This window comes from Genypterus blacodes, unplaced genomic scaffold (genome assembly GCF_046128005.1).
Source record: "Genypterus blacodes isolate CSIRO-AG114 ecotype Tasmania unplaced genomic scaffold, CSIRO-AGI_Gbla_v1 ptg000059l_1, whole genome shotgun sequence".
Taxonomy (NCBI): Eukaryota; Metazoa; Chordata; class Actinopteri; order Ophidiiformes; family Ophidiidae; genus Genypterus; species Genypterus blacodes.
In genome coordinates, this window is record NW_027466871.1 from 824,452 (window position 1) to 835,242 (window position 10,791).

General features: G+C 45.6%; 1 protein-coding gene across 1 annotated transcript; it reads left to right on the forward strand.

Moving 5' to 3' along the window:
* The first annotated feature begins 363 nt into the window (after positions 1-363).
* Positions 364-4,795, forward strand: LOC143003302 (transcriptional repressor scratch 1-like). Its single transcript, XM_076153893.1, has 2 exons — positions 364-475; positions 4,068-4,795. The coding sequence occupies exons 1-2, from the start codon at positions 364-366 to the stop codon at positions 4,793-4,795; spliced, it is 840 nt and encodes a 279-aa protein (XP_076010008.1).
* Positions 4,796-10,791: the final 5,996 nt, after the last annotated feature.

A 10,791-nucleotide genomic window follows, 5' to 3' on the forward strand; every position in this document is an offset into this window, starting at 1 on the left:
GAGAGAGAGAGAGAAGGAGAAGGAGGGAGAGCGAGAGAGAGAGCGTGAGAGGGAAGAGAGGGAGAGAGAGAGAGAGAGAGAGACCCGGTGGGAGCTGTCCGGTGCTGAAGTTGCATTTCTCTCCTTCACTACACGCGGACTAAGCCGAGCGGAGCGCCGAGCGCGGAGGAGCAGCACACCGGTGTCGGCACCAGCACCAGCCGGCTCCGGCGGATTAAACCTGGAGGACAATCGCCCCCCGTGTTCGCCGCTTGTTGGCTGGTGTGTTACAGGCGAATAACCACGCTGGCCAGGCCGTCGCTCCGTGTTTGTGCGTGTGTCGTTGTGTTTGCGAGTGCGCGTGTGTGAGTGTGTGCAACAATCATGCCAAGGTCCTTCCTGGTGAAGAAGGTAAAATTGGATGATTTCTCCGGGGCGGATTTGGAGAACGCCTACCGGCCCAGGACAGACCTCAGCCTGCGGCTCCACGACAAAGGTAGGGCCCCCCCCCACCACCTCACCACCCCCCACACCCCCACCCTAACAGGTGTCAGGCACACACACACACACACACACACACACACACACACACACACACACACACACACACAGACACAGACACACACACACACACACACACACACACACACACCACACCGGGTCATTTAAGGGTGATGTGACAGGCGGGGGAGAATATAGCCAGTGGTCCTGTGGAGCAGAGGTGGACCCCCTTCCTGGACCCCCTTCCTGGGCTCGTCCCGTCAAACTCTCCCACGCTGATCCGGCCAGAATCTCACTACAAACCACTGTAATATGGAAGTGCGAGACTGTATGGATGTTTGGTATGATGTGACTTATTCCCTTGATGGCGCATATGAGTGTGTGTGTGTGTGTGTGTGTGTGTGTTGTGGTGTATCTGAGTGCACCGTGGAGAGCAGATATGATTACACAACAAGAACAGAGAGTTATTATCTTGTTATTATCCGGTGCTCGCCCCTCTCTCAGAGGTAATAACTGCCTCGGAGCCCTGGTGCCCAACCGGTGTATTGCAGAATATTGCAAAGTTGCAAGTAAATGAAGAACAGCTGAAACAGACTGAGACACCAGAGGGATGGAAGAGGCGCAGGGAAGGAGGAGAGAAACCAGAAAGCGTCATTAGATGCGAGCAAGTGAAAGCCTCTTGGTGTGATCAGCGTGTTGGTGTTGCGTTACACAGTCACTGAGAAGCAAAGGTCACTTGAGAAACCAACTAAATCCAGCGCATCTCGTGTCTGATCGATTCTGGATCATATTCAGCTTGGGGGGGTTTTTTCGTTTCTCTCACCCAGGCTGAGTCAGGGGGACGGGGCTTAGACCAAAAACCTGCGTCGATTTACAGGTGCCACGTGTTCTGTGTGTGAAGTCAACGGTCCGTCAAAGTTCTGCTGTGATCAATGAGGTTCAGGGTTTTTATTCCGTCGCGATGTTTTAAGCTCTGGCAGGTGTCCGCGCTTCTTGACGCCTCTGCTTCTGCTCATCAGATCCCCAGAGAGCCTGTTGGACTCATCAGTTAGAATAATAAGTAACGATCATGTAGCCAAAATATTGCTATCCTTGATCTCCAACGTATCTGTTTACCTGAAACAATATCTTACACAGTTATTAAATCACAAGTCCTGTAGAGTTCTGGAGAGCAGGGTTCGGTGTGTGCACGCTGTCCAGGTGCGCCTGCATGCACCGATTTTGCAGCGTTGGCAGATAATCAGAAAAAGAAGCCGGATCATCAGACTGAACCTCCTTCTTAGTGTTTTATTAACCCGTGCACTGTTGAATGCACAGTAAGTTGCATGTGTGAATGCATTGAAACAGAGCTGATCAGTGTTAGTGGAGTCAGAGCAGCTGGATCAAGACGACGCGCTGCAATAGTTTCAAAGCGGCGCTGTGATTTATTGTTCCGCGCTGCAGAAGAACTTCACTACAAGTGGCTGCGTCGCATTCTGCGCGGAAGAAAAAGATGAAGAGGAGGCTCGGGTGTGTCAGTGAGAGCCGCTGCGTTGCGTTCATGTCGCCGGTGTGATCTGCACTCTGTTGCGCAGCAGCAGGACGCGGACGTGTTGCCTCTGTGGCTGTCAGCGGCGCGGAGGTTAACAAGCTGCCCGGACCTGACACGCGATATGCCGCCTCAGCACCGTGACGCACACGCCGCCGCCGCCTGCACGGCCCGGGCCGCCTTTAGTCTCTCCACCATCTGATGCTTACAGCCCAAGTACAGCTACACACGAACTACTTTCTGCCTGAATAAACCAGCATTTGGAATAATTCATATCCCGCCCGTGTTCCGTGCGTTGTGTGTGATGGGGCCGTGTTTCTGTATTCAGATGGGACGGCCCAGCGTACAGAAGGATCTGCTATCGTAGCTCCTCACATATACAGTGTGTGGCGTCAGAAGGAGCTTGTTGCTTCTGCATCTCAATCTCAACCCCCCGCGGAGGCTGCATGCATAATGACAGCAGCGCCTCAGAGCAGCACGGAGACTCACACTCTACCACAATACATGCAAATCTGTGGCACACATGTCAAAGTCTTACTCACTGGATTATTAAATGATACTGAACGCACCATTGCAACATACATTTCCGTTTCAGTTCATTACTGGAACACAGAGAGATGGCTACATGTTAACAGATGCAGGTTGTGTATCTTTACTGTATATAGGCCTCTACGTCACAGCATGTTCATCCATCTAAGCTCAATCTGTCCTCAAGCTATTATCACACAAGAGTTCATTCACACCTTCCTGTCACATGTCTACAGGCAGTAAGTGACAAACTATATCTGTGAAAGTGAATGTGTGTGTTTGTCAGAATACACTATATTTATGTATGTATGCGTACATGTATTCACTTTATAATCCCTAATATAGATTATTCTATTCTTATTCTATTCTACACAAGTACATGTTAGGGCCTATGGTGTGAACACATAGTTTAACAAAGGGAAGGAATTATAATTGTTTTTGTTTGAATTTAGTGTTTAAGAGTTTCCGTAAGTGTGTGTATTTGCTCTTAAGGTGTCTTATGTGAAGTATGTGCCACAGACAGCACAGACTATACAGCCGGTGCAGCAGCTTGTTTGTGAAAGTGCTGAGCCGCTATCAGCAGCAGGGACAGGTCGTGTGGCGTTCAGGCCCTGTCTGTGCTGCTGAGCCTCGCTTTCACAATGTAAGTCAGCACGCCCAGGACCTCGGGAGTGCATTTCATCTGTCAGAGAGGAAGAATCTGACTGTAATTATCACCTTATGGCTTATACGACTAAAACACTTCCTCTGTGAAATGAGATCACAGGAGGAACACACCGCTGCTCACAGGTGTGCAAGTGCAAAACAAAAAAGAAGCCAATTCAGTGTTAAAGGTGCTGCTGCAGTGTCAATCCACAATTGAATCCATTTTGAAACGCTTCTCCGCAACTGTTAGGGAATGAGGGCCTTCTGATCACCTCTGTCCGTGTCCGTCACCTCTAAATACAGCGGGAGAGGGAATTCAAAGAGCGCGTGTGAACACACACCTGGTAGTGTTGGTGTTGCATGGACTGTTGCAGACCTGGAGTCAGATCTCTCTCTCTCTCTCTCTCTCCCTTTCTCTCTCTCTCTCATCTTCTCTTTCCTCCTCTCTTGTCTACTCATTCCTTCTCAAAGCAGTGTCATCACTAAATGGCACCTGTCCCTCCATCAGTTGAAGTTACAGGTTGAATGAATTGTTTTAGGTTAGGATAACTGCGTTTAAATTGGATGAATATCTTCTCTAGGTAGATGTAATACAGCAAAACATTCAGCTTAAATATCAACGACAGGGCAGTGATGTATTTACACGACCGGCCTGCACTGAACTCTGCCCTGGCTGGGAAAAGCGCACAAAATATGTTCCCTCTCTGTTCCCTCATCAAATGGCGACAATAGTCTGATGTTAACGATACAAACTACACAATTCAGTCAACCAAACAATAGACAAAGCACTGTTTGAAGTCTCAAGTCTCTTGATTATCGAGGCACTATTCAGGAAACTCATTTGGCTAAATTGTAATACGCATTGTTGTCTTTTTTTCTGCATCAGCTGGTTACATCAGTGACTACATCAGCCCGGGTGTGTACGATGGTGAAAGTGACAGTGGGATCAAGGTGCCCTCCCCTGACCCCCTTTATGATGGTCTCCACAGTGACTACGGCGCGCCTGACTCCGAGTCCCCCGACAGTCCCAGCTCAGAAATCACTGACGGTTACATCAACGGAGACGCCGCAGTGAGCGAGGGTTACACAGTCGATGCCTTCTACATCACCGATGGCCGCTCGAGGAGGAAAGCCATCGGCAGCCCCCGGACCATCCAGCGGCACACCTGCAACGAGTGCGGCAAGACCTACGCCACGTCTTCCAACCTGAGCCGGCACAAACAGACACACCGCTCGCTGGACAGCAAGCTGGCGAAAAAATGTCCCACCTGCGGGAAGGTGTATGTGTCCATGCCCGCCATGGCCATGCACCTGCTCACTCACGACCTCAAGCACAAGTGCGACGTGTGCGGGAAAGCCTTCAGTCGGCCGTGGCTCTTACAGGGCCACATGCGCTCCCACACGGGCGAGAAGCCGTTCGGGTGCGCCCACTGTGGGAAGGCCTTCGCAGACCGATCGAACCTGCGCGCTCACATGCAGACCCACTCGGCCTTCAAGCACTTCAAGTGTAAACGCTGCAACAAGACCTTCGCGCTCAAGAGTTACCTGAACAAGCACTACGAGTCCGCCTGCTTCAAAGGCCCCTTCTCTCCTCTCGGCCCCTTAGATGCATGACCCCCCCGCATAGATAAACACAAAACAACAGATCAAACTGCAGATATAAAATACCAGTATCCTTACAGACTGAACTGCAGACACAAACAATCTATTTTTGGTCCCATTACGACCTTGCTTCCCCTCTTACTCCCGCCGCCCTCACCTCTCCCAACTTTCGCTTTCCCTTGGAAAACTATTCATGATGATAATGGTGAAGATAGCACAATTTTTTCTCCTTGAGATTTGCCCACTTAAGGATTTACCTGATCTACGCATGCACTTCCTCAAAAAACGCTTCACCTCCTCTTCCTCTGTCTGTTTTGGACCGAGACAGTACTTCTAACAAACAACTTCCTTCTGGCATCTAGATACAGTATGACACCATACAGTATATTTTGAGACATTAATGATGACGACGATGACGATGACGACGATGATGATGATGATGATGATGATGATGATGATGAAGATGATAGTAAGCCTATAGCTACTGGGTTCCTCCCCTGCACTGAAACGCAGTGAAAGAGTTTTTCCTTCAGATCTTTTTTTTTTGGGAAATAATAGTAATAATAATAATAGTAATAATGATGATGATAATAATAATAACAATGTTCTGCTGCACCAAGTGACCATATTCTCTCCACTACTGAGGTAAAAAAAAGTATTTATTTATTTATTATTTCTTTTCATTTGTCTTACGTTTTACACCTGATTTGATTTGATAACGATTGATCTTTGTTGAACACATTTGTGGCACTTTACTTTCTGTATCTGTACGTAGTGGATTTGCCAACCTCTCTTTCTCACTACAGGCCAAAGCATATGTCACTTTCTTTTGAGTACTATCTTTTCCAATTCTGTTGTTTACATTTTTCTTATTACCGTTATTGCATGCAAAAAATGATGAAATCTATGCCAACGTCATAAAAAGCTTATGAGTTTTGCCAAAATCCTATAGATAGCACCTGAGGGCAATATTTTTTTGTCTTGGAGCCTCCGTAGGACTCTTTAAAAGCAATAATCACCTAATGCATGGTATTTTATGATGAAGTTATGAAGTATTACCTACTACTGTATAGCAGTTTAAAAATCAGGTATGTCTTACTTCACCTATATTCATAAACAGAAGAATACTAATATTACAGACATCAGGGAACATGCCAATGTAGTGTTAGAGAAACAAAAAGAAAAGTCCTGTCTTTCCTCTCCTCTTGTTATGCACTGCCTGCCTCTTAGTGAGTAGAACTAAAGTAGGACGTAGGCTAGAGAGGCTGGGATCAGCTGCCTGCTGGTTGGGAGGCCTACGACTGCAATCCTGACAGACCTGCGCCAGAATGACCATAAGATGAACGAGTACAGAGAAGTCGAACTGTGGCGGCGTCTGACCCTTCGCAGGGGAAGTCACGCCAGTTTAAGCCATTTCTGACCACTGGACACTATTGAAACAAATATATAATTTTTTGTTTCATGCGTTTGAATGAGTGAAAACATGGCCCCGTCTCGTCTTTCTGTTGGGAATCAAACAGCAGGTTTAAATTAGGTTGATCTAAGCCAAGGTTTGGTGCATTGTATGTTGAACTTGGACTGAGTTCAAATTTAACGGCGATGCATTATTCAATATAAAACCCTCCCAGTGCACTTCCAAACCATAAAGCATGCATTCTTAAACCACAGAAAAGCAAGCACTTTGGCTTGCCGCTCTGACTGCAGCTTTAGCATTGCGGGCCTGCAGTGGGGATTATTCTGCAGTAGGCCCCATTTAGCCTTACCGGGCCAGCGACAGGCTCACACCACCACAGATAAACCTACAGACAGGCTAACTCTAATCAACCCCAACACATAGATGGTTTAACCTCTGCTCTAGCTGGCCAATAGGAGCCTAGCGTTGCTGAACCCAGTTCTCTGCAGCTCAGAAACATTTTCGACAGATTTATTGAGCCACCCGGAGGGACGGACGGAGGACACACACAGATCTGCACAGAAAAAGCTCACCATGCCATACGCCTACGTTCAACCTTTGCATGGACACACGCAGGGAAATTTCATTAATATATAAGAGATTATCATGGACGATCAGATATGTTAAAGTTCTGGAGTCGTGAAGTCCACAGTGGTAGAGTCCAGTAACTCACACACTGATACACACTGACTACGTTGTCAGCTAGTTGCAGATCAAATCTTGCTGCCTGATGCGTGAACCAAATCTCTCCTGCAATTACATGAAGCCAATAAGTCACAGAGCTTATGATTCACAACAAGAAGTGATAAAGCTAAACTACTTCACTTATTAAGTCACCATACTTCTATGATTGATCTGTCTGTGGCCAAAATCACCACAGCAGTAAGACTAATGGGTAGAAACAAAGCTGCCACACAACTGAATAAAAACACACCACAGGATCTGTTTTGCGATGCTGCTGCGGGTGACAGCAGTGACGGAGATGATGTCATCTCTATTGGGCAGCTAACTGCAGTGTCACACTAACAACGTTTCAACTAAATGCTGAGAATCGGGCTGAGATTTTTACTAAAACTATGGTTGTAACTTTGCACTGCAGTCAAAACCTCTTAAGGGAAATTGGATAAAGATGTCGTGTGTCTGTCTATAGGGAGTGTGTGTGTGTGTGGCTCTGTCTGTCTCTCCGGTTGAGCTCCACGTCGGGTCTCTCTAAGCACTTCCATTCTCGTCATCTCAACTTTAAAGAAAGTAGCACAATGAAACTAGAATTCAGGTAGAGAAGAATTTAAAACCTTGTACTAGCTTGACCTCTCTTCTTTTTGTATTTCCAAGTTAAAGAATGACGATAACCTAAATAATCATTTATTGCAAGGGTTTGTAAAGAATCCTTTGGATTGACACATTTTTACTGCTGTATAGTGATATCTGACACACCTAATCTCAGGAGGTTGGGCTCTCTGCTGCAGAGAGAGGATCTCCTGGGGGTTTGAGCCAGTATTCAGACAATGTAAGCACAATGAACACAAAGCATTTTGTGGCACTTCATAATAAAGAGTAATCTTAATCAACCAATGCAATTTGTTGCAGTTTTTGTTTTGTTCTTTAATGTAATAAAGCCACTTGCCTATGACAATAAATACACAATAGAGAAAATAATTACAGTACAACAACTGCTGTAGCTGCTGTGAGTGTATCTTAATCCCTTTACATGCAGTACTCCATGTAATCATAATAAAGCCCGATCCAGACTTAACCACACATAATTGTTATTAGCCTAGTCAATAGTGTGTGTTTAAAGAGGGGCTGGGCTCACACTGACCCACAGTGTGCTCATTAGCACTCTTTAGCCTGGAAGCTATGTGGCAGTAATGGGCTGCCGGCCTGGACGGAGACACACAGCAGAGCGCCAACGCAGTCTGTGGACATTCAGCAGCGGCTGGGTAGAATATCACTGAATATCACATTTAGCTGCTCAGCAAATCATTTTTCCATGAACAACTCCAGAGGCAGCACCTGACTACAGGCCATATGTTCATGTCTGACACAACACACAGCTTCATTATCACTCATTAAGTCACACAACCATCACTAACACAAGGACACATATAAGTGTTTTCTTTGTGCTATTCTGTCACTTGTTGGATTATAAATTCCAACTTTAATTGTGTAAATAACACAAAGGCACCACAACATCTATTTTAAAGGTGAGCCGCTTTCAGGATGATGTCATTGTTCCAGCCAAACCTCATGAGGTAAAAGTATATTTAACACGTTTTCTTGTGAATGGTGAGCTGAAACGCTTCACTGCTCATGCTGCATTACAGGTCACCAACAAATGAAGGACTTCCTGTGAAAGGCCACAGCTTTAGTTTACTCTGTCCTCTCTCTCTTTCTCTCTGTATACACCGTTGTATCAGTGTCAGCAGGATAATAGCAATATTGGTCTGTGAAGATAATCAGGTTACACAAAGTGAGGATCCCTGAGTGGAGATTTAGTCTAGCCTTCCTCTTTGTAAACATGGACAAAATCTATTGTTGCAATGCCATTGTTGTTACCCAAACCATAAACTATGTGAACTGCTTCAACAGAGACAGAATGCAGCATTGTGCCGCTTTATGAAGTACAGTATATTCCCTAACCCTGAGCAGAAAATTGGTTTCACAGGAGTTGCAAAAAGACAGTGAGAGTGACTGCCCACACCTATGAATCATCCTCTGCTCCCTCCCTCCTCTTCAAGCTCGGGCCTCATTTCTGTTCTCTCCCTCTCCTCCAATCTCCTCTCGTCCTTCCCTCCATCTTCCATCTGCTCGCTCGCTCGCGCCTCTTCTCTTCTTGTCTCTTCTCCTTCCCCTTACTTCCTCCTCTCGTCCTCCTCTCCTGTCAAGTCAAACCAGGCCATCAAGCCTTTGAGGACCTGAAAGTCATTTAACTCCTCATAGATAATAAGTCTTAGAATATAGCTCCTCTCAGATAATAAGCTTTATCACTTGATTGCTCTGCACACTCCCTACTGTCTTTAGATTCATGTCCAGGGACCTACTCAAGTGAATCACACTATTTCCTTCCTGGCAAGTCAAATTAACACTGTGTTGGTGTGTGTGTGTGTGTGTCAATGGCTACTCATAATAGGGTAAGAGGGAGTGCTGAGGATGCAAAATAATATCAAAACTGCCAACGCTGCCACAAATACTGCAAATACTCTATGTGACCGTCGACAATCTAGATTCATCGCACGCCACACACACTGATTACTTCCAGGCTGAATGTAACCTTGATGAGCTGTGACGCTCCCACAGAGAGTCCCGTCTATTCACCTCCTCTCCCTCTGCTCCTCGGCTCATCCTCTCACAGCATCTTCATCCTCCTCCCACGCCTCCTCTGGCTCACCTCACCCTCATCCAGGACCTGTTGATACAGAAGGAACCACACAGGTTACAGTGAATACGTGAACTATAAATCGTGTGAGAATGTAAATAAACGAGCAGCAGCAGTAGATAAATAAAAGATCATATAAACTACTTGTGCTTTATTTGCTACTTATTGCCAATTTAATTTACTGTATGTTGTTATTCAGTGATTGATAATTGCAAAGAAACTTCCTTAGAGATTGATTTATTCTTTTTTACCTAAAATGAAATACAATTCCCCATCATTCTTTTCTTTTCTCTATCTAATGTTTGCTTATTGTGTTTGACTTATATTGCAACTGTGATTTTTTGCTGAGCTGTAAAGTTTCATTTCATTTGACACACACACACACAGAACCATCGGAAAATATGGCCGCACTGTGTAAAAAGGGCATGAATGGGCTGCATGAGGCCTGTAAAAAGGGTTACATCGAGTTTACTGTTTGTTGTTGTTTATTGCTCAGAGGAAACAACGCCCCGATCCTCCTCCTGAATCAGAGAAATCAAGCATGACTTCACATTTTGTCCGTGTTAAGACTGTCGATTATAATAACAGTAGTTGAGGTGACGTCACTATCTGATGATTTGTGTGTGATGGAGAGCACTGATATCAAATGAACCCCCCCCCCCCCCCCCCCCCATTGTTATATGAGGCAGAGCTCCAATAAGTCCGGTTTCCTCTGGGCTCTGTGATGTCATCTGTTAAAGCAGGCGCCATTATGTGCTTTATGAACCGACTCATGTCCTGCTGCGCTGGGACTGCACACACCAATTTTAATGATACTTATACATAATTAACAAGTTTGAATTTGATCATTATCACACACATTCATCTATGATATACTCATATATATCTAACTGTGATATACTGTAGCGCATTCTGTCTGCATTTTATATGGAAGCCATATTGAACTCTACCAAATGTGATGTGTTCAGATATTTAAAGATAGCAGCGACAGAGGACATATCCAGTTGTCAATGTAAACTGTGAATATAAATGAAGCTCACAGAGCAGCATAGTGACCGCTGGGCCCAAACTGCCCCCCGCTCATCCCCCCCGCAGACACACTGTATGTGACACTGGGCTACACAAATATAACATGAAAAAATATATGATATGGTTAAAATATAGCCCCTTGCTTTTCTG

What these genes read in the sequence shown, in the direction of transcription:
- LOC143003302 (XM_076153893.1), top strand. Translation starts at nt 364, where the DNA reads ATGCCAAGGTCCTTCCTGGTGAAGAAGGTAAAATTGGATGATTTCTCC. An exon ending in CCTGCGGCTCCACGACAAAG is followed by an intron (nt 476 to 4,067) that starts GTAGGGCCCCCC and finishes TTTCTGCATCAG; the next exon opens with CTGGTTACATCAGTGACTAC.